The following is a 24,102-nucleotide window of genomic DNA, read 5'->3' on the forward strand; positions in this document are numbered from 1 at the left end:
GAGGTACATCTGTTGTTTTGTCATTTACCTGGATTGAATCCCTTTTCCATTTCCACTTCTGTTTCATAATCCATTTCCCGTATAAGAAGTCCAATGGCATGGGTTGGGTTCCTAATCTCTTGTAGTTTACTACAAATATCCTCCATCACATTGTCTCTATAAGGAAATTAGAAAACTTCTATTACTACCGAGAATATATAAGATAGACTCTATATGCCATATAAGCTAAATGCTCTATGAAACAGGAAAACCAGCCATACAATAAAGGAGTAGAGATAATCACTCTGGTGTACAAGATATTTATACTCCATGTAGCAAATTTTCCCTCATTTTTTTTTTGGAAATGACAGACAAAATGAATGTGAGAAAAATACTTTTACATTTTAGAATTTATAGCTCAGTTAATAGCCAGACCATAATTCATGAATCTGTTTCCAAACCTGAATTCATGTATTAGATTTTCTGTTTAAAAGCTGAAATACCTACTTAGAATCATGGCAACTCACTTTAACTTTAAGCCTCTACTTCGTACACACTTGAGTGTACATTAAAAACCTGATTTTGGGGGCTTCCCTGGTGGCGCAGTGGTTAAGAATTCGCCTGCCAATGCAGGGGACACGGGTTCGGGCCCTGGTCCGGGAGGATCCCACATGCCGCGGAGCAACTAAGCCCGTGAGCCACAACTACTGAGCCCACGCGCCGCATCTACTGAAGCCTGCGTGCTCTAGAGCCTGTGCTCCGCAACAAGCCACCACAATGAGAAGCCCGCGCACCGCAACGAAGACCTAATGCAGCCAATAAATAAATAAATAAATAAATAAATAAATAAATAAATAAATAAATAAATAAATAAATAACATTGTTAAAAAAAAAAAAACATAAAAAAACCCCCTGATTTTGGCACTAAGAACTGCTAAATTTCCATTAGGAAATGGACTTTACCCTAAATTCTCCTTACACATCAATAGTGATCAAATCTTCCAGAATCTGTTCTGCTGCCTTTTCTGGAGACTGTAGGTTGTAACAACTCATTTCCATCATTACTGACATATCCATAGTTACTGACTCTCCAATCAGCCGAAGGCATTTTATGAGACATACGACATCCCGAGCAACATCCACATCTATAAGCAAGAAAAAGTTGACATTCATGTCTCAAGCCAATGAAGAGCTGCTAGCTAATATTATATTAAATTAAAATATTAATAATTAAATGCCAGGTATCTATCTGAGGTCTTAAAGATGTTTAGGCCTCTTCAGTTTCCCCTAAAATATCTACAGTGTGGTAAATTGGCCAGGAAAGATCACAGTGGAAATCAATGTTTTCTGCATTCATTTGAAAGAAAGCATAGGGTTCATGGCGGAAAGGGCTTAAATACGGACATAACAATTACTATTACCATCAGATATGGTTGTCTCATCCTCTGTCAAAAGATTCTCATCAGGTAGGAGATATAAATGATCCACTAAGGAGGAAGGCACAAGGAAAGACAGGTACCCCTGGAAATACAAATCTTCCAGTTACATTTTTTTTTCAGTGAATGTTTAAAGATAAAAAATAGTTGAGACCTGAATCTTATCATTAGCTAACCCCAGACAAATCCAAATTAAGGGACACTCTACCAAACAACAGGCGTAGTCTTCAAAAAAAATGTCAATGTCATGAAAGACAAAGAAAGGCTGACAACAGCTGGAGATTAAGCTAAAGAAACCTGACAACTAAATATATGCAAGATCTTGGATTGGATCCCAGATCAAGAATAAAAATTGTAAGCACAACTGGTAAAATCTGAATATAAACTGTATAATATTATATCAATATCAAACTGCCTGATCTTTAAATTGCGCTGTGGTTATATAAGAATACCCTTGTGCTTAGATACATTTACACTAAAATGTGTAAGGATTAAGGGGAATGATGTTTACAACTAACTCTCAAGTGGCTCAGGAAGAAAAAAACATATCTATAGAAAGAAAAAAAGCAATGGAAGTTAATGAACAGTGAATCTGGTTGAAGAGTATACAGAAGTTCTCTGCATTACTCTTGTAACTTTTAAATTAGAAATCACTTCAATAAAAAACAAGATGCAAAAAAGTATAAATAATGCAGAAGAATATTTAAACAAAAATGAACTATAATTTTAGGACCCCCGCCCAACAAAAAAACCCACCAAAATCCTAAAAGCTAACTACAATATACAATAGACACTACATTCCGAAAGACCCACTGAACAGTCTAAAGGAGTTCTTCTGTTATGTTTCTGCTCTCTTACTTTTTTCAGCAGGCACACCATGTTTGTGTGTGGATTCAAATGTAGGGCAAGAGGATGAGAAAGGGCTTCTTGATACTGAAGACAACAAGCATAGAACTTGCACCAGAATTCCTGTTGTAAATTTCGGAACTCTTCCTGGGAAAATTCATACTCTGTTACACTTCCTTGGAGCTGGCAACGAAAAAAAAAAAAAGAAACTCTTGACACCATTTGGGATCTTTCTCCCCCCAAAACATAATTGTTTAATATCATTTTACTAAGCTATAGGCAAATGAATATCCCTTACGCATTACATGCCATAGACTAATTAAAAGGTTTAGACATTTATATTTCTTACTAACAAGGTCCAATGAACAATTTGAACAGTTTCTCAGTACCAATCTGCTCCATAGGGAGATGAAAGAAATTATCATTCTTTCTTTACCCAAACCTTACCTCACTTTCAACAGCTAAAGTAACTTCTTTCTTTAGTTCATTCCAGGAGAGATCTAAATTCCTGTCAGTTCCTCGACAGAAAATCTAAAAATAAAACAGGCACAAAGAGACACTTTAGAGTATCACATAATACTAAAAACTGAATGAAAAATACTCCAGGTCAGAAGATACTGAGGTAATATACTATACAATAGAGACTGGACATGCCTGAAACACACATTTACTCTTAACATTGTGCAAATACTTTCTTTTTATAAATTTATTGATTGATTGATTGATTGGCTGCATTGGGTCTTCGTTGCTGCCCGTGGGCTTTGTCTGGTTGTGGTGAGTGGGGCTACTCTTTTTTGGGGTGCTCGGGCTTCTCATTGTGGTAGCTTCTCCTGTTGTGGAGCACGGGCTCTAGGCACATGGGCTTCAGTAGTTGTGGCTTGCGGGCTCTAGAGCGCAGGCTCAGTAGTTGTGGCACACGGGCTTAGTTGCTCCACAGCCATGTGGGATCTTCCTGGACCAGGGCTTGAACCTGTGTCCCCTGCATTGGCAGGTGGATTCTTACCCACTGCGCCACCAGGGAAGTCCTGTACAAATAACTTCTAATTGTGAAATCATAGCAACTTTGAAATAGTTTCTATAGTCCAGAATAAACTGTAGAAGCTCATGAATCTTTAAGAATTATAATTGGGTACATCTGGATCATTACAAAAAGCAAAAGGAAACATAATGGCTATTGCTTAGCTGGAGGAAGATATAAGATGTTGCCAAATATATACATCCTGACTGGCACAAAGGTGAGCTAGAGTAGTGGTGGGGTAGGTCACTCTAATGGGAATGACTCTCCTAAGGCAAAGCTTATGAGCAACGCCTTACTGATTATTCAATATCTCCGTGTGCAAGAGATACCATGAGAAATCATACATGTGATTACTGTTAATAAGGGCTGGGGCTTCCCTGGTGGTGCAGTGGTTAAGAATCCGCCTGCCAATGCAGGGGACACAGGTTCAAGCCCTGGCCCGGGAAGATCCCACATGCCGCGCAGCAACTAAGCCCGTGCGCCACAACTACTGAGCCTGCACTCTAGAGCCTGTGAGCCACAACTACTGAGCCGGCATGCCACAACTACTGAGCCCACGTGCCTAGAGCCCGTGCTCTGCAACGAGAGAAGCCACTGCAATGAGAAGCCCGTGCACCGCAACGAAGAGTAGCCCCTGCTCACCGCAACTAGAGAAAGCCCACGCACAGCAACGGAGACCCAACACAGCCAAAAATGAAAATAAAAAATAAATAAATTAAAAAAAAAAAAGAAGGGCTGATGAGATGAAAGAAATAATACCTTAGAAGAAAATGACCATGTCATCCTGGAGTTTTATTAGAGAGAAAACAGAAAACATAGAATAGCCAGATATTTAAGAATGTACCTAGAAGAAAAGTCAAGGATCTGGAAACCATATCACCTGAGAGAAAGTTAAGGAACTGGGTATATTTTTAGCCTGCAGAAAGATAACATGGAAGGATTCTTAAAATATTTGAAGGGTTGCTTTATAGAAGAGATATGTTCTATGAAGCTCCCAAAGAAAGATGCCATCTAAACGATGGGGGGTTAAATTTGATCTAATATTGGGATGAACTTTTTTTTTTTTTGGCCGTACTGCACGGCTTGTGGGATCTTAGTTTCCCAACCAGGGATTGAACTTGGGCCCGGGCAGTGAAAGTGCCACGTCCTAACCACAGGACTGCCAGGGAATTCCCAGGGTTGAATTTTTAAGTGGCACAGTTTTGAACAGTAAGTCACAAAAGAGCTGGTGAGAGACTTGTCACTGGAGGCAGACACAACTAGAAGCTGAACAGTCTGTCAGAGAAGCCTCAGAAGGTATTTCTGCTTTGTGTGGGAGGTCAGATCAGGAGATTCTAAGGAACTTTTCAATTCTACGAGTGATTATTCCATTTTAAATTCATGAAGCTAAGTAGCAATTTAAGGAAGCCTAAGTGACTTTAAAGTAAAGAATTCTTTTGGAAAACGTTAAGCATCTCTTAAACCATGTAACTTTGAAGCTCAGATTATTTTCTTGAACCTGAACCAAGTCAGACCTTCACTGTACTAACAAAAGGGTAAAAACAGTACCATCAAACCTACCCAAGAAAACTTCTTTCAAGTATAGAGAGTATATGCAGTGTAGTATGGTATATCTTTTTACAATAGTGTAGGTACAAGTTTCTCTTTTTATTACGGGCATGCTTCACTAGTCATTGGGAAAGTGCCCTTAATCCTATCTCCCCACCTGGACTCTTGCTATTTTTATGGGAAGAACATTTAAAAAAATTACAATAGCATTTATAAACACATGTATATACAATTGCAAAACTATGTTTGGTGTTAGTATATGCAAAACAACAAAAATTAATAGTAATCATTAATTATATAATAATAGCAATAAAATAAGAGAGTCTTAAATGAACACTAAATATTTTCTCACTGACCTGTAAAGCTTTACATAAAGCTGCATTAATGAATCGCCCTGGTGTAAAAAGACTCTGCAAATACATCTCCTGTTAGAACATTGAAACAAGAATTAGTATCATTCTAAAAAAGATAAAATTTGGAAAAATCTGAATGAACAATTCAACACATTAAAACCAAAGGCTGCATTCCTATTACATGAATGTGGAAATTCTGCCCTTCAGCATTTGAGCAGTAACAAGCGGCAGAGCAGTCATATATTTTCACACTGTGAAGCCTGCAGTGTCTTTGAGTCAACTAGATGTACTACACTGAGAATGCCGTATTCCTCATGGTGCACTTCAATGGGTTCCACTGGAAAACACAGCTTGTCAAATGCCAATCTTAAATGCAAGAGTTGTATCTAGTTTATTAGTGATAAACACTGGTAAGAGAATAATTAAACTAAGCTGGTTTCTACACCATCCACAAAAGAACTCATATTATGGTTTACATATAAAAGGAATTGATAGTAATAGGTATTATATGTAACAAACAAACAAAAAAAACTGCAATAAGCTCTCACAAGTGGGGAAATGAAGTAGAGAGAACAAAATGGAAAGTCTCATACTGCCTATGGTCTCATTTTGACCAAATTTTATAAACCAGATTTGCCAATAAGTAGCAAACCTGGATGACCTTCATTCAAGTTTCCTTCCTTCTACTGGGAAGATATTTATAAAATGACCAAAATGGAGAAAAACAAGAATTTTAATAATTAGCATGTGATTTTGGCTTTTAGACAAAAGTTAAGTGCCAATAAACTCTTGGGATTAAAAATTTCACAATATTCAATTTCAGATATTCAAAATGGGTTTTCCAATCCTACAAAGAGTCATTGTTTCAGACCCAGAGCCCATAATCTTTATCTCATTTTAATATTAATGCATCAACTGAAAGTTTTTCTTCCATTTATCTTGAGGATGTCCTTGAAAAACAGGGAAATTGGCCTGTTTTGCTATTGCATTACCTTTTAAAGTTATGTTCGTCATAGCTTATACCTCTTATGTCTAGTTTTTATGCATATATTCACATGGTTAGTATAGTGGACACCTACTGTCTGTGCCTGCCTAGAATCCATTTCCCCTTCTTTTACTAACAAATCCCTTACCTTTCTCTGAAGAACCATTCCTCCCGTACCCATAGCCAACTGACTTCACCCTCCACAACAGCAAGGCCCATGCTGGACATGCTTCTCATGCCAAGCCAGAATATTCTATTCCTTCTGATCAGAGTGACTATGCCAGGAATTAGCACATGACTAAAGCCAGGCCATTGTCAACTCCAGGACCTGGAACAGAAGTGCTCTCTTTCCCCTGGGGTTGCTAAGTTCACAGAAGGCAAGCTTGCTCAGAAAGCCTGCCGGACAATAAACCCAACAAGGAGGAAAGCAGAATTGAGACAAAGGAGAGATCAAGCCCTGAAGGCATTGTTCCAGCCATGGCTGAAACCAGGTAACTCTGAACTTCCCAGCAGCACAAGCCAATACATTCAGCTTAAGTCAGTTTGAGTTGGGTTTCTTTCATCTGCAGCTGAAAGAGTTCTGCTAATACAACCGGTTCTTCTCAAACTAATGATCAGGGTGAATCATCTCCTTACATAAGATTTTAGCATTGCTTACTCTGGGGTCTTGATCATCTCTGATAATGATTTCTTCCTCTGGCAGAGGCTGCATAAAAACTGGATTCCACTGACCTGCAACATTACTACAGAGAGAAAAAGTACATCAGTCTACATAAAGATGATGAATAAAAATGAAGCTTATGTTGTTGGCAGTATTTGAGCAGGGAGGGTCCCATCACTGAACCTCTGCAACTACTGCTTGATCAATTCTATTAAAAAAGTTTCCAAAAAAAGAAACATATTCATAGCAGAGTCTGGACTATAGAAGTGCTCTTACTTGTTCTAATAGGCACCTTCCTGAAATTAAAACTCTAAACACAAATCTACAAATAATAGGTAACTTTCATTCTGCATTTACCATATGCTACACATTATACTAGGTGCAATTCTAGATACTATTCATGTATACCTTACGATAACTCTTTGAAGGATACATTGCCCTCATTTTTAAGATGTCAAAAGTGAGGTTTAGGGTATCTCACAGCTAGTAAGTTGTACAACCAGGATTCAAACTCTCACCTGACCGCAGATTCTTTGCTTGAATGCCATCTATAAGGAGTACTCTCTATCTTCTGAGGTGTGGTTCAGGGTCAATCTGGGGGCAACCACTCCTAGAATTCTATTCTAGAATATAGGGTCATGAGAGACCCCCTTGAGCTCAATTAGTTTACAGTTGACTCTTGAACGACATGGGGGGGTTACAGGTGTCGACCCTCTGTGCAGTCAAAAATCCATGTATAACTTAATCAAGCAACTGCAGATCAAACAGTACTGCAGTATTTACTACTGAAAACAATCTGTGTATTAAGTGGACCCCCCACAGTTCAAATCCATGTTGTTTGAGGGTCAACTGCAGTTCCAGGGACGTCAAGCTATGTCCCAGGGAATCCTCCACAGGTGTTTCAGGGACTACACAAGTGTTTGATTCAAAATTTGTTTTTAAATGTATTTTGTAACTATTAAAAATGTTAAAATGAATATCAAGTACATTATAAATATCAGATATTCCAAATATATCTAATATTAGAGTTATCAACATGTTAAATTGTGTTATAATTTTATATTCATAAAATACTGGTTTTGTTATATATTGGAGCTCATTATCTTTTGAAAAAAAAGGGATTCCTGCTTTAAAAAAAAGTTTGAGAGGCACTGTATTTGTCCAATCTACTTCTCATCTCATGAGGAAACTGAGACCCCAAAGGGGCTGCAGTGTCTTTTGGAAGTTGTGGGTATCAGAAATAGTCTTTGCATAGAAACAAAGAAAATGCACAGATTAGAAGCATTTGGGGCCTTTCTCGCTCCCTGGCCATCTTGGCAGCTGCTCTCGGTTGGGGGTGTCCTGCACCTCAGGTAGTAACATGGTGCCCGCAAGGAAGACAAAAAAGCCGCTGGAGTCGATCAACTCTAGGCTCCAACTTGTTATGAAAAGTGGAAAGTATGTGCTTGGATACAAGAAGACTTCGAAAACGATCAGACAAGGCAAAGTGAAACTGGTCATCCTTGCCAACAACTGCCCAGCCTTGGGAAAATCTGAAATAGAGTATTATGCCATGTATCCATCACTACAGTGACAATAATATTGAACCGGGCACAGCGTGTGGAAAATACTATAGTGTATGCACACTGGCTATCACTGATGCAGGTGATTCTGATATCATTAGAAGCATGCCAGAACAGACTGGTGAAAAGTAAATCATGCACAACTTTTCTTTAATAAAACCAGCCAGAGCTTGTTTAAAAAAAAAAAAGAAGAAGTATTCTGGTTATGTGCTATCTCTCCCAGAAAAGATGGTATTTTCTTCACCTCATTCCAACTCTAAGAATCCTTATTTTGTCCTAAAATCATAGGTAAGAAATAACAAAAAATGAAAAAGAAGGTATGTCAGAAAATAGGCAAACCCGGGTCTGAATCCTTTAACTGCGAACATTTGACTTTCGTTCTACATAAAAAGCTCTCCTTCTTTTCTCAGTATGAATTTGCTCGGGTAAAGCAGGATGACAGAGGGGAGGGACCCGTACTGTTCAAAGTTGATATATTTCACAACTGTCTGGTTCTCAGCATCATGCCACAAGGCCCAGATATCCGTAGAGGTTAAGGCAAAGTCAATCAGTGTCTCCTAAAGGAAATGTAGGGGGAAAACAAATAAACAAAACCTCTTGTTAAAACAAGAAAGAAAAGGTACTAAGTTATGGTGACTTAAACTTGTGTTAGTAGGAGAGGTAAAAGCATGAAAACAAAAGACAGTACCACGTGAACTTGGTAAAATCCAAATGAAATTTTTTTGCATGAAGTTTCATTAAATAGTCCATTTTAAGATTTCAATCCCATTACAACACAGTTAAGTTAGCCAATGTTTCTTTCCTGTACTTCTATGATATTCAAAGGACGACTCAACCTACCTGAGATGTGAATAGTGAGGAAATGTGATCTAGGCTATAGCGGTTATTCTCAGTGCTCACCAACTGGAAAATGCAGAACTGTTAAAACACAAGTGGATAATTCAGTACTTGAAATAACCAACATGCTATTTTTCTATGCAAGACTTACTAGCATTCAGAAACTAATTTTTTAAAAAAAAGTATGGTAAAATACATGTAGCATTTACCATCTTAACTATTTTTAAGTGTACAGATTAGTAGTATTAAGTATATTCACATTGTTGTGCAACTGAACTCCAAAACTTTTTTTCATTTTTTCAGAATAGAAACCCTGTACTCTTTAAATAACTCCCTATTCCCCCTCTCCCCAGCCCCTGGCAACCAGCATTCTACTATGACCTTGACTGCTACATAATGGAATCTTAACAGTATTTGTCTTTTTGGGACTGTATTTTTACTTAGCATAACATCCTCAAGGCTCATCCATGTTGCAGCACGTGTCAGAATTTCCTTCCTTCCTTTCTTTTTTCGGCCGCATGGCATGTGGGATGTGGGATCTTAGTTCCCCGACCAGGGATTGAACCTGCACCTCCTGCATTGGAAGTGCAGTGTCTTAACCACTGGACCACCAGGGAAGTCCCAGAATTTCCTTCCTTTTTAAAGTTGAAAATATTCCATTTTATGTATATACCACATCTTGTTTATCCATTCTTTCATCGATGAAGACTTAGGTTGCTTCCACTTTTTTGGCTACTGGGAATATTGTTGCTATGAACATGGGTGTACAAACATCTCTTAAAGACCCTACTTTAATTCTTTTGGGTATATACCCAGAAGTGGAATTGCTCGACCCTATGGAAATTCTATGACTAATTTTTTGGGGAACTGCCATGCTGTTTCCCATAGTGGCTGCAGCATTTTATATTCCCACCAGTAATGCACAAGGGTTCCAATGTCTCCACATCCTCTCCAACACTTGGTATTTCTGTCTTTTCCTCCCACAGTAGCTATCCTTTTGGGTATGAGGTGGTATCTCACTATGGTGAGAAACCTATTTTTAAGTTTATATTTTTACCAAAGTACCAAAAATAATTTAAAACATACACACAATACAAATCAACTCTAGTCAATCTTCATTAAAAATAAAACCTTATAAACAGCTGGGCAAGATGGCGGAAGAGTAAGACGTGGAGATCACCTTCCTTCCCACAGATACAGTAGAAATACATCTACACGTGGAACTGCTCCTACAGAACACCCACTGAACGCTGGCAGAAGACGTCAGACCTCCCAAAAGGCAAGAAAACTCCCCACGGACTTGGGTAGGGCAAAAGAAAAAACAAATAACAGAGACAAAAGAATAGGGACGGGACCTGCACCAGTGGGAGGGAGCTGTGAAGGAGGAAAGGTTTCCACACACTAGGAAGCCCCTTCGCGGGCAGAGACTGCGGGTGGCAGAGGGGGGAAGCTTCAGAGCCACGGAGGAGAGCGCAGCCACAGGGCTGCAGAGGGCAAAGCGGAGAGATTCCCGCACGGAGGATTGGTGCCGACCAGCACTCACCAGCCCGAGAGGCTTGTCTGCTCAGCTGCCGGGGCGGGCGGGGGCTGGGAGCTGAGGCTCAGGCTGCGGTCGGATCGCAGGGAGAGGACTGGGGTTGGCGGTGTGAACACAGCCTGAAGGGGCTAGTGCGCCACAGCTAGCCAAGAGGGAGTCCGGGAAAAAGTCTGCAGCTGCCGAAGAGGCAAGAGACTTTTTCTTGCCTCTTTGTTTCACGGTGCGCAAGGAGAGGGGATTCAGAGCGCCGCCTAAACGAGCTCCAGAGACGGGCGCGAGCCGCAGCTATCAGCGCGGACCCCACAGCAACAGGGGCACAGAGGGAAAAACGGAGAGATTCCCGCACAGAGGCTCGGCACCGAGCAGCAGCACTCACCAGCCCGAGAGGCTTGTCTGCTCAGCCGCAGGGGCGGGCGGGGGCTGGGAGCTGAGGCTCGGGCTTCGGTGCTAGCCGGGAGGGAGTCCGGGAAAAACTCTGCAGCTGCCGAAGAGGCAAGAGACTTTATCTTGCCTCTTTGTTTCGCGGCGCGCGAGGAGAGGGGATTCAGAGCGCCACCTAAACGCGCTCCAGAGACGGGCTCGAGCTGCGGCTGTCAGCGCGGACCCCAGAGATGGGCAGGAGATGCTAAGGCTGCTGCTGCCGCCACCAAGAAGCCTGTGTGCGAGCACAGGTCACTCTCCACACCGCCCCTCCCGGGAGCCGGTGCAGCCCGCCACTGCCAGGCTCCTGTGATCCGGGGACAACTTCCCCGGGAGAATGCATGGCGCGCCTCACGCTGCTGCAACGTCACGCCGGCCTCTGCCCCCGCAGGCTCGCCCGGCACTCCGTGCCCCTCCCTCCCACCGTCCTGAGTGAGCCAGAGCCCCTGAAGCAGCTGCTCCTTTAACCCCGTTCTGTCTGGGCGTGGAACAGACGCCCTCAGGCGACCTACATGCAGAGGCGGGTCCAAATCCAAAGCTGAACTCTGGGAGCTGTATGAACAAAGAAGAGAAAGGGAAATCTCTCCCAGCAGCCTCAGAAGCAGCGGATTAAAGCTCCACAAACAACTTGATGTGCCTGCATCTGTTGAATACCTGAATAGACAACGAATCATCCCAAATTCAGGAGGTGGACTTTGGGAGCAGGATATATTAATTTTTCCCCTTTTCCTTTTTTTGTGAGTGTATATGTGTATGCTTCTGGGTGAGATTTTGTCTGCATAGCTTTGCTTTCACCATTAGTCCTAGGGTTAGGTCCGTCGGTTTTTTTTTTTTTTTCTATTTTTACTTAAAAATTTTTTTTTCCTAATAAATGTTTTCTTAATAATTTTTTCCTTATTTTCTATTTTTAGAAATTAAAAATTTTTTTTAAATAAGTTTTTTCATATTCTTTATTTTAAAAAATTAAAAAAAATTTTTCTCAATAAATTTTTTCTTATTTTTTATTATAAAAAATTAATAAATCTATTTTTAAAAATTAAAAATATATTTTTCTTAATAAATTTATTCTTAATAATTTTTTTTCTTATTTTTTATTATAATAGCTTTATTTTATTTTATTTTATCCTCTTTCTTTCTTTCTTTCTTTCTATTTTTTTCTGCCTTTTATTCTGAGCCGTGTGGATGAAAGGCTCTTGGTGCTCCAGCCAGGCATCAGGGCTGTGCCTCTGAGGTGGGAGAGCCAACTTCAGGACACTGGTCCACAAGAGACCTCCCAGCTCCACGTAATACCAAACGCCAAAAATCTCTCAGAGATCTCCATCTCAACATCAAGACCCAGCTTCATTCAACGACCAGCAAGCTACAGTGCTGGACACCCTATGCCAAACAACTAGCAAGACAGGAACACAGCCCCATCCATTAGCAGAGAGGCTGCCTAAAATCATAATAAGGCCACACACACCCCAAAACACACCACCAGACGTGGACATGCCCACCAGAAAGACAAGATCCAACCTCATCCACCAGAACACAGGCACTAGTCCCCTCCACCAGGAAGCCTACACAACCCACTGAACGAACCTTAGCCTGGGGACAGATACCAAAAACAACGGGAACTACGAACCTGCAGCCTGTGAAAAGGAGACCCCAAACACAGTAAGATAAGCAAAATGAGAAGACAAAAAAACACACAGCAGGTGAAGGAGCAGGGTCAAAACACACCAGACCTAACAAATGAAGAGGAAATAGGCAGTCTACCTGAAAAAGAATTCAGAATAATGATAGTAAAGATGATCCAAAATCTTGGAAATAGAACAGACAAAATGCAAGAAACATTTAACAAGGATGTAGAAGAACTAAAGAGGAACCAAGCAACGATGAAAAACACAATAAATGAAATTAAAAATACTCTAGACGGGATCAATAGCAGAATAACTGAGGCAGAAGAACGGATAAGTGACCTGGAAGATAAAATAGTGGAAATAACTACTGCAGAGCAGAATAAAGAAAAAAGAATGAAAAGAACTGAGGACAGTCTCAGAGACCTCTGGGACAACATTAAACGCACCAACATTCGAATTACAGGGGTCCTAGAAGAAGAAGAGAAAAAGAAAGGGACTGAGAAAATATTTGAAGAGATTATAGTTGAAAACTTCCCTAATATGGGAAAGGAAATAGTTAATCAAGTCCTGGAAGCACAGAGAGTCCCATACAGGATAAATCCAAGGAGAAACATGCCAAGACACATATTAATCAAACTGTCAAAAATTAAATATAAAGAAAACATATTAAAAGCAGCAAGGGAAAAACAACAAATAACACACAAGGGAATCCCCATAAGGTTAACAGCTGATCTTTCAGCAGAAACTCTGCAAGCCAGAAGGGAGTGGCAGGATATACTTAAAGTGATGAAGGAGAAAAACCTACAACCAAGGTTACTCTACCCAGCAAGGATCTCATTCAGATTTGATGGAGAAATTAAAACCTTTACAGACAAGCAAAAGCTGAGAGAGTTCAGCACCACCAAACCAGCTTTACAACAAATGCTAAAGGAACTTCTCTAGGCAAGAAACACAAGAGAAGGAAAACACCTACAATAACAAACCCAAAATATTTAAGAAAATGGGAATAGGAACATACATATCGATAATTACCTTAAATGTAAATGGATTAAATGCTCCCACCAAAAGACACAGACTGGCTGAATGGATACAAAAACAAGACCCGGGCTTCCCTGGTGGCGCAGTGGTTGAGAATCTGCCTGCCAATGCAGGGGACACGGGTTCGAGCCCTGGTCTGGGAAGATCCCACATGCCGCGGAGCAACTGGGCCCGTGAGCCACAACTACTGAGCCTGTGCGTCTGGAGCCTGTGCTCCGCAACAAGAGAGGCCGCGACAGTGAGGGCCCGCGCACCGCGATGAAGAGTGGCCCCCGCTTGCCGCAACTAGAGAAAGCCCTCGCACAGAAACGAAGACCCAACACAGCCAAAAATTAAATAATTAATTAATTAATTAATTAAAAAAAATTAAAAAAAAAAAAAAAACAAGACCCATATATATGCTGTCTACAAGAGACCCACTTCAGACCTAGAGACACATACAGACTGAAAATGAGGGGATGGAAAAAGATATTCCATGCAAATGGAAATCAAAAGAAAGCTGGAGTAGCAATTCTCATATCAGACAAAATAGACTTTAAAATAAAGACTATTACAAGAGACAAAGAAGGACACTATATAATGATCAAGGGATCGATCCAAGAGGAAGGTATAACAATTGTAAATATTTATGCACCCAACATAGGAGCACCTCAATACATAAGGCAAATACTAACAGCCATAAAAGGGGAAATCGACAGTAACACAATCATAGTAGGGGACTTTAACACCCCACTTTCACCAATGGACAGATCATCCAAAGTGAAAATAAGTAAGGAAACACAAGCTTTAAATGATACATTAAACAAGATGGACTTAATTGATATTTATAGGACATTCCACCCAAAAACAACAGAATACACATTTTTCTCAAGTGCTCATGGAACATTCTCCAGGAGAGATCATATCTTGGGTCACAAATCAAGCCTTGGTAAATTTAAGAAAATTGAAATTGTATCAAGTATCTTTTCCGACCACAACGCTATGAGACTAGATATCAATTACAGGAAAAGATCTGTAAAAAATACAAACACATGGAGGCTACACAATACACTACTTAATAACGAAGTGATCACTGAAGAAATCAAAGGGGAAATCAAAAAATACCTAGAAACAAATGACAATGGAGACACGACAACCCAAAACCTATGGGATGCAGCAAAAGCAGTGCTAAGAGGGAAGTTTATAGCAATACAAGCCTACATCAAGAAACAGGAAACATCTCGAATAAACAACCTAACCTTGCACCTAAAGCAATTAGAGAAAGAAGAGCAAAAAAACCCCAAAGCTAGCAGAAGGAAAGAAATCATAAAGATCAGATCAGAAATAAATGAAAAAGAAATGAAGGAAACAATAGCAAAAATCAATGAAACTAAAAGCTGGTTCCTCGAGAAGATAAACAAAATTGATAAACCATTAGCCAGACTCATCAAGAGAAAAAGGGAGAAGACTCAAATCAATAGAATTAGAAATGAAAAAGGAGAAGTAACCACTGACACTGCAGAAATACAAACGATCATGAGAGATTACTCCAAGCAACTCTATGCCAATAAAATGGACAACCTGGAAGAAATGGACAGATTCTTAGAAATGCACAACCTGCCGAGACTGAACCAGGATGAAATAGAAAATATGAACAGACCAATCACAAGCACTGAAATTGAAACTGTGATTAAAAATCTTCCAACAAACAAAAGCCCAGGACCAGATGGCTTCACAGGCGAATTCTATCAAACGTTTAGAGAAGAGCTAACACCTATCCTTCTCAAACTCTTCCAAAATATTGCAGAGGGAGGAACACTCCCCAACTCATTCTACGAGGCCACCATCACCCTGATACCAAAACCAGACAAAGATGTCACAAAGAAAGAAAACTACAGGCCAATATCACTGATGAACATAGATGCAAAAATCCTCAACAAAATACTAGCAAACAGAATCCAACAGCACATTAAAAGGATTATACAACATGATCAAGTGGGGTTTATTCCAGGAATGGAAGGATTCTTCAATATACGCAAATCAATCAACGTGATACATCATATTAACAAATTGAAGGAGAAAAACCATATGATCATCTCAATAGATGCAGAGAAAGCTTTCGACAAAATTCAACACCCATTTATGATAAAAAATAATATTTGATGGACAATATTTTAAATAATTTTTTGATAAAGAAAATGCATTATAAACTGATAAGAGTGATTAAGATTCTATCCTTATAACACAAGCACCTGTTCACAAGGAAGTACTAAAAGAAAAATATACAGTGAGAGTCCTTTTGAGAGAAAAATAGGAGTGTATGAAATATGAGAAATATATGTAATGCTCATATTCATTCTAGCCTAGAGCTGTATTTACAAGCTGAATATCTCAACCCATTAGTGGGACATGAATCAATTTAGGAGGTCTCAACTAGCATTAAAAAAAAAAAAAGAGGGCTTCCCTGGTGGCGCAGTGGTTGAGAATCTGCCTGCCAATGCAGGGGACACGGGTTCGAGCCCTGGTCTGGGAAGATCCCACGTGCCGTGGAGCAGCTGGGCCCGTGAGCCACAACTACTGAGCCTGCGCTTCTGGAGCCTGTGCTCCACAACAAGAGAGGCCGCGATAGTGAGAGGGCCGTGCACCGCAATGAGGAGTGGCCCCCGCTCGCTGCAACTAGAGAAAGCCCTCGCACAGAAACGAAGACCCAACACAGCTAAAAATAAATAAGTAAATTTATAAAAAAAAAAAAAGAAAAATAAACAAAGTATCAGAGTTTATCAGTTCATCACTCATGGTAAAGGTAAACACGTTTCATGAAAACTATTTTCTGTTATATGCCCATCACCACATATGTATATACTAGGTAGCAATGCAAAATATTGTAGATTCTAGCCAAAAAGTTGGAAAAATGCTGGTCCAGTGCAGTGCTCCTCAAACTACCTGTGGAAAGGAACAGTGGTTTTTTTTTCTTTTAATTTCTAATCTGTTCCAGACTGATACTTTTATGAAATACAGAAACCTTGAATGTCTGTGGCAACATCACTATAAAAGCTTCTAATGCATTCTCTCACTTTCTGTATTTATCTATCTCACTGCAATCCAGTAAGAAATAATCTGTGGCCCAGGACCATTCCACAGACCACACCATAGGTCTACAGGACTTCTGTTTGAGATTTTTATTAGTGTCCTAGATGGAAATACAGACGGCATATTTATAACACTGAGGACATGCTGCTGGAAATGATTAAATTAATGCACTTATTAACAGAATTAGAACCCAAAGAACGAAAAGAAAACCAAGAAGAAACAAATGAAATTAACAGGAATGGGTGTAGGGCTTGCCTGGTGGCGCAGTGGTTAAGAATCCACCTGCCAATGCAAGGGACATGGGTTCAAGCCCTGGTCCCGGAAGATCCCACATACCACGGAGCAACTAAGCCCATGCACCACAGCTACTGAGCCTGAGCTCTAGAGCCCGCGAGCCACAACTACTGAAGCCCGCGAACCTAGAGCCCGTGCTCCACAACAAGACAAGTCACCACAATGAGAAGCCCACATACCACAACAAAGAGTAGCCCCGCTCACCACAACTAGAGAAAGCCTGCACACAGCAACGAAGACCCAACACAGCCAAAAATAAATAAATAAATAAATAAATAAATAAATAAATAAATAAATAAAAAATTGGAATGGGTGTAAAATATTACAGAGATTAAAAATAAAAACCTTCAAATGTGCAGATTAGGGAGAAAAAAAAATGCTGAAGAGCAGTTTTTGTTCAAAAAAAGAAGGAAAAAAAGAAAGACCTCAACTTCATTATACTCTGAATAGGCACAACAGTGTTACATGGCTGCTAAAAGTGTATCTGATTTCAGGCTTCATTAATAGAACCATAATGCTCAAACCAAAGGAGGTAATAGCTCAGCTCAGTTTGATACCACTCCTAGAATAGCATATGCAATCTCAGTCTAATGTTTAGAGCAGTGGTTCTCAAAATATGGGCCATAGGTTCCTAGAGGTCCCTAAGACTGTTTCAGGGGATTAGTGAGGTCAAAACACTTTTCATAATAATACTGCATCATTTGCCCTTTTCACTGTGTTAATATTTGCACTGATAATGCAAAAGCAACGGTAGGTAAAATTATTGGTGTCAATGTGAATCAAGGCAGTGGTACCAAACTGAATACTCTTTCATTAATAAAACACTCAACAAGCTAGGAATAGAAAGTAACTTCCTCAACACGATAAAGGGCATTATGAGAAATTCAGATAACATCACACTCAATGGTGAAAGACTAAAAACTTTCTCTCTTAAATCAGGAATAAGACAACTCTTGTCACTTCTATTCAACATTGTACTGGAGGATCTATCCAAGGCAATTTAAGGGGAAAAAAAGAAAAAGGCACCCAGATCGGAAAGGAAGCAGTAAAACTATCTTTATTTGCAGATGATACTGTCCTGTAAATAGAAAGTCCCAAGAATTCCACTATAACACTACTAAAACTAGTAAGAGTTCTGTAGCGTGACAGGATACAAGATCGATATAAAAAAATGAATTGTATTTCTATAAACCTGCAATGAGCAATCTGAAATGAAATTAAGAAGATAATTTCATTTACAATAGTATCAAAAGGAATAAAATATATACAAATAAACTGATTAAAGAAACCCTGCAAAACTTATACTATGAAAACTATAAAACATCGCTAAAAAAGTTAAATACAATCTAAATAAATGGAAAAGCATCCCATGTTCATGAACCAAAAGCCTTAATATTGCTAAGATGGCAATTCTTTCCAATATGATCTATAGAGTCAACAAACCTCTATCAGAATCTGTGAAGTAATAATAAATATATATATTGGTCTCTGGTTCTGGCTCCTGACACTGAGCTCCTAAAACTCCTGCAATCTCCTGAGTGACACAGGTGCTAGGAGCATCTTTTGTTCTAATGTTTGATCTTTGACCCTGGTTCCCGACACAGAGCTCCTAAATTCCTTTGAATCTCCTGGGTTATGGGAACACTTTTTGTTCTAATGAGGTGACTCCTGGATAGCTTCAGGATGGGGGCTAGTCACCAGAAAGACCAAGTCTAATTAAAAGCTTGAAACTTTCAGCCCTAACTCCCATCCTCTGGAAAGTGAAGAAAGGCTAGAAATTGAATTAGTAACCCATCATGCCTATGTGATGAAGCCTCCTTAAAAATTCTTAAGGTATGGGATTTGGAGAGCTTCCAGGTTGGTGAACACATCCGTGTGTTGGGAGGGTGGTGCACCTCAACACCATGAGACCCTTCTGGACCTTGCCCTACATACCTCTTCATCATTTATCACACAATAAACTAGTAAATGTAAGTGAGTGTTTCCCTGAGTTATGTGGGCCATTCTAACAAATTATGAGCCCAAGGAGGGGACTGCAGAATGAATCAAGAACCCAAGAATGTAGAAAAGTCTTCATATTTGGGAGTAGGCTGGCTTAGGGTGAGGTGCATGAGCAGGGTGAGAGGGTGTCCACATATATGGAAGGTCTCGGGCAGGGTGAGAACTCAAGCAGGGTGAGGAGAGTGTCCACAGAGAGTGGCAGCCTGCACTGGGGACTAGAGCCCAAGTAGGTGAGAAGGGTGTCCACTGCATGGCGGGGGGGGGACTAGTACAGAGTGTCAGGGCCCAAGTAGGGTGAGAAGGGCATCCATGTGGAAGGGCAACCTGGAGTGGGATATCAGAGCCCAACAGGAGTGAAGAGGGCACCAAGCAGAGCAGCACCCAGCATGGGGAATCAGGGCTCCGGCAGAGTGAGGGGGACAAACCCTACCTCACTGGAATGTTATTAGGATTAAACGGATGATATGTGTAGTGTGTGAGTAATAAGCACAGCCCAAGCGTTTGCTATTAATGTACATAAAGGGCCTGGCAACATGCCAAACACACAATGCCCAACAAGCGGCTGTTTATTTATTTATTTGGCCACACAGCTTGCAGGATCTTAGTTCCCCCTTGAACCCAGGCCCCTGGCATTGGACGCTCAGAGTCCTAACCACTGGAATGCCAGGGAATTCCCGTGGCTGTTTATTATATGATTATACCATTGTATTGTATCCTAAATACCTCATTGACATACAATAGCTAGTGTTTAGATGATGAGCAAAATTATTTCTAAAAATTAACTTCCCCTGTACCTCTTAATAACATCTACATCCCTTTCACAACTCCATTTTTTCACCCAGACTTTCAAATTGGCTCTTTCTTGCTCAGTTTTGGTTAACTTTTCCTTCCATATTCCTTTAAACTCTCTACTCCCTTTCATCCTGACTTTTCCTTCAAGATCTTTTAATTCACATATTAGCACAAAACCTACCATCTCTGCAGAAACAATGCAAGATACATCTAGGTTGGTGTGAAGAGCTTAAATAGACTCAATGAGTCTATAGCTACTTCCCCATAACAGTATATACAGAATAACTTGATACGTCTCTCATTTGTTTCATACCTGTCCTCGCTTTGGTGCATGCATGTATATCCCTAGGTAGAGTCCCACGGAAGGGGAATAGGCAAGTCGTAATTTGTGTCCAGTTCCAGCAGTGAGCCGAAGATCTTTATTCACAGGGACATACTCTAGCATGTCAGCTACCATCAGGCACATTTGGTCCTGCCCAAGAAAACATTTAGTAAGTAGTATTAAAGAATATTCAGGATAGAAAAACAAACTCCTTCCCTTTTTAAAGAATGCACATCCATTATATCTAGCACTCTATCTAATTTATCTGAAGGGCCCTAAGGGTTTTTTTTTAAAGGGCTGAGATGAAAATATCTCTTTAGTCTGATAGATAAAATCATCAGCTGTTTTGTTTACGAATGTTGAAAACTATTTTAGCAACTTGCATTTTAAAAATACATTTGTTCCGAAGTGAAGAGTATACTCTGTACCACTTCAATGTTTCTGTAGGACTCATAATTTTCAAAATAAAAATACAAAAGGTTAGCGGAGAAATGTATGAAAAATAAGCTAAATGAAACTGTCTGAATCTGGAAATGCCCCATAATTTCCAAACTAAGAGATCTCATCATATTATGAGAAGCAGGATTTATTTCAATTCCCCTACAATTTGCAATCCTATTTTAACTTGTAGTAACTATAAATGTAGCATTTACCTTATAAGACCACATTCGTAGTTTATGATCTTGACATAGAGCAAAGATGAAGGCATCGTGCTTGACACAATAAACAGCAAGATTCAGGGGACGATCTGAAGGCCCCTGATCACCTCTGAAGACATAAGGCCAAGTTTTAGAGTTTTATTGTTGCAAATTACCTGATTATTAGAATTTGCAATTTAAGAGATAAAATAAAATTATAAATGCACACTCTTAACAGAAGGAAAAGAGTTTACAGGCTGGTATAAGATGACTACATTTCCTGGGCTTCCCTGGTGGCGCAGTGGTTAAGAATCCACCTGCCAATGCAGGGGACATGGGTTCGAGCCCTGGTCCGGGAAGATCCCACATGCCGCAGAGCAACTAAGCCCGTGCACCACAACTACTGAGCCTGCTCTCTAGAGCCTGCGTGCCACAACTACTGAAGCCCACGTGCCTAGAGCTGTGCTCTGCAACAAGAGAAGCCACTGCAATGAGAAGCCCGTGCACTGCAACGAAGAGTAGCCCCCGCTCGCCGCAGCAAGAGAAAGCCCGCATGCGGCAACGAAGACCCAACGCAGCCAAAAATAAACAAATTAATTAAAAAAAAAAAAAGACAACTACATTTTCTATTTGATTTATATCCAATTATTCTGATAAATTTTAAAAAGCGCTAGATATCAATGGAATACTGTTCTAACCATCAAACTTTCTACTTCTAATATTACACAAAATTGGATTTGGTAAGTCAGGGCAGAGCACTGAACTGGATATTGTGAGAAGTATAGTAAGCCAGTTTCTGTTGTCAAAGTGTCAAGTCACAAATGAAGTGGGCTCTGGAGTGCAGCTCTTCTCAGATGGAATGTAACGTTGTGTAGACCCTTCTCCTTTCCAGTATAATGTTTATTTGCCTTGGAGTCAGACTGGAAGCACTAACAGGTGTTGACCAGGGCAAAAGATTAAGTTCTTGGGCCCCATGATTTACCGACCAGAGACCACTCACCTGATAACTGTCGGCATCCAGCCTATAAGCAATCGTTGCATTACTGAACTCTGTTTCAGCTCCACAACTGACACCATCCCTACAAGATTGAAAACAGACCAATGATATCCAAGGCACCTCTTGATCATACTCAGTGAAGCCCAAAGGCAAGAAGGATGCAAACACGAACAAGGAAGTTATAATAGGTGACAGGCTTCTACATTTCTATACTACGGAAGTCTTAGGCTGTACCTTTCCACATATACCATACCTAAAATGTTTTGAATCATTATAGGATCAATAACAACAGCATTTTTATATTCCTAGGGGAAATTTTTGCCATTTACAAACAGTAACCCATATTGCTGCTCGGAAGCAGCACTTCATTCTTTCCAAAAGCAACACTGAGTACCTTTCACGTGCTAGGCACAGTTCTAGGTGCTAGAGATACAGCAGTAAATAAAACAAATTAAAACACTCCTGTCCTCATGGAACTTACATTCCATTGGCAGGAAGGGAGAAGCAGAGACAGTTAACAAATTAAGTAGAATGTAAAGAGTGGAGAAAAATAAAACATAGAAAGGGTATAGTGAATGGGGATGGGGTGCGTGTGTACAATTGTGTTATTGTTAAAATTGTGTTACAATTTTTAAAAGGTGGTCAGGTCACCCACTGAGGTGACACTGAGTAAGAACCTAAAGGAGCTGAGGGAATGAGCCACACTGGTAGCTGGGGAGACTAGCCCCGCCAAAGCCCTGAGGTAGGTGTACCTGGTATGTTCAAGGAATTGCAAGAAGGCATGTGGCCAGTTCAGAGGAGGGGGGAAAGAATGAGACGATGAGGTTAGAGAGGCAGTGGGGTGTCACAGTAAGGACTTTGGGTTTATTCAGAGTGAGATGAAGAACAGCGCCGATCCGAGGGCTTTGAGCAGTGGAATGACATGACTCACCTTGGGTTTTAAAATGTACCGGTCTGCCTGAGAAGTTTCTGCAGAGGGGTAAGGACAGATCTGGGGAGCTATTTAGGAAGCAAATGCAATAATCCAGGTAAGAGGAGTGGCGACTTGGAGCAGGGTATGAGCACTGAGCTTCCTTGTTTCAGTTAACTTATTTTAGTTACAATACCACAAAGTGAAGGTAGAAAACCAGTCAACTCATGTCTACTAAAGGCCTTAGAATAGGTCACCTTACAGTTATCTGTTTTCCCATACTCCAGTAAGCTGGACAGTTCCTCATCCACTATATAAAATCCCGCCCTCTTAGGAAAAAAACAGTAAAGCATTAGGGAGTCATAATGCAAGCAATAATGAATGACCATTTTAGGGTAGTAAAGAAGCAATTCCTGCATTAGATGATGGCCTTGGACTTCTAACATCTGTTTTAATGCCAGTATTCCTTTGTTTAAAATTAAATCCATGCTCAGTTCCCGTTCTTACCAGGTACGTCATGAGGAGGTAGTTTAAGAACAAAGACTCCCCCAGAGGGAGACGGTAGCGCAAACAGAGCCTCCCCATCATTGCTAAGCCAGGCTGCTGAGGTGGTAGAATTAGGGGAGAGTCCAGGTACTGTTGGAATTAACTGATAGTTGCAAGGATCCCTGAAGTCAACTTTTCCAATGTCAGTGAATACTGACTGCATCTGACTTTCAATTACCAACTCCTGTGGAGTAATTAAAAAGAAAAATCTGTTAAACCAAAATAAACTGGATTTTGCTCAGTTCCTCCCAATCGCTATCAGTTTTTAAAGTAAAAAATCGTTGAGCTTAAAAAGAAAGCTATTTTTTCTTTTTTTAAATCATGGCTCTCCACTTTATTATTTTTTTTAATTTTTATTTTTGGCTGGGCCGCGGGGCTTGCAGGACCTTAGTTCCCTGAGCAGGGATCGAACCTGCACCCTCGGCAATGAAAGTGTGGAGTCCTAACCACTGGACCACCAGGGAATTCCCAGAAAGCTATTCTTTTTTTTTTTTTTTTTGGCCACACCACACGGCATGCAGGATCTTAGTTCCCAGACCAGGGATGGAACCCATGCCCCCTGAAGTGGAAGCATGGAATCTTAACCACTGGACTGCCAGGGAAGTTCCCAAAGCTATTCTTTTTAATGAAACTATTTTTGCAGCTTAAAATGTGTGTGATAATTTTAAATAGTAACTATGATAGTATGCTT

The 24,102-nt window shown here is 40.3% G+C and overlaps 1 protein-coding gene and 1 pseudogene across 1 annotated transcript in view; one reads left to right on the forward strand and one right to left on the reverse strand.

Moving 5' to 3' along the window:
- The window catches only part of NUP160 (nucleoporin 160), a 59,317-nt gene that overhangs the window by 31,024 nt on the left and 4,191 nt on the right, over positions 1-24,102 (reverse strand). Inside the window, exons 4-16 of the mRNA XM_068555372.1 lie at positions 23,373-23,595; positions 21,959-22,037; positions 20,974-21,088; positions 20,312-20,470; positions 9,229-9,306; positions 8,848-8,945; positions 6,824-6,908; positions 5,184-5,252; positions 2,709-2,792; positions 2,274-2,444; positions 1,401-1,500; positions 959-1,124; positions 29-156 (exon numbers count right to left, since the gene is read on the reverse strand). Of these exons, the coding sequence (XP_068411473.1) occupies positions 29-156; positions 959-1,124; positions 1,401-1,500; positions 2,274-2,444; positions 2,709-2,792; positions 5,184-5,252; positions 6,824-6,908; positions 8,848-8,945; positions 9,229-9,306; positions 20,312-20,470; positions 20,974-21,088; positions 21,959-22,037; positions 23,373-23,595 (1,555 nt within the window). The remainder of the gene's footprint in view (positions 1-28; positions 157-958; positions 1,125-1,400; positions 1,501-2,273; positions 2,445-2,708; positions 2,793-5,183; positions 5,253-6,823; positions 6,909-8,847; positions 8,946-9,228; positions 9,307-20,311; positions 20,471-20,973; positions 21,089-21,958; positions 22,038-23,372; positions 23,596-24,102) is intronic.
- Positions 8,187-8,542, forward strand: LOC137772414 (large ribosomal subunit protein eL30 pseudogene; annotated as a pseudogene).

Source organism: Eschrichtius robustus, chromosome 11 (genome assembly GCF_028021215.1).
Source record: "Eschrichtius robustus isolate mEscRob2 chromosome 11, mEscRob2.pri, whole genome shotgun sequence".
Taxonomy (NCBI): domain Eukaryota; kingdom Metazoa; phylum Chordata; class Mammalia; order Artiodactyla; family Eschrichtiidae; genus Eschrichtius; species Eschrichtius robustus.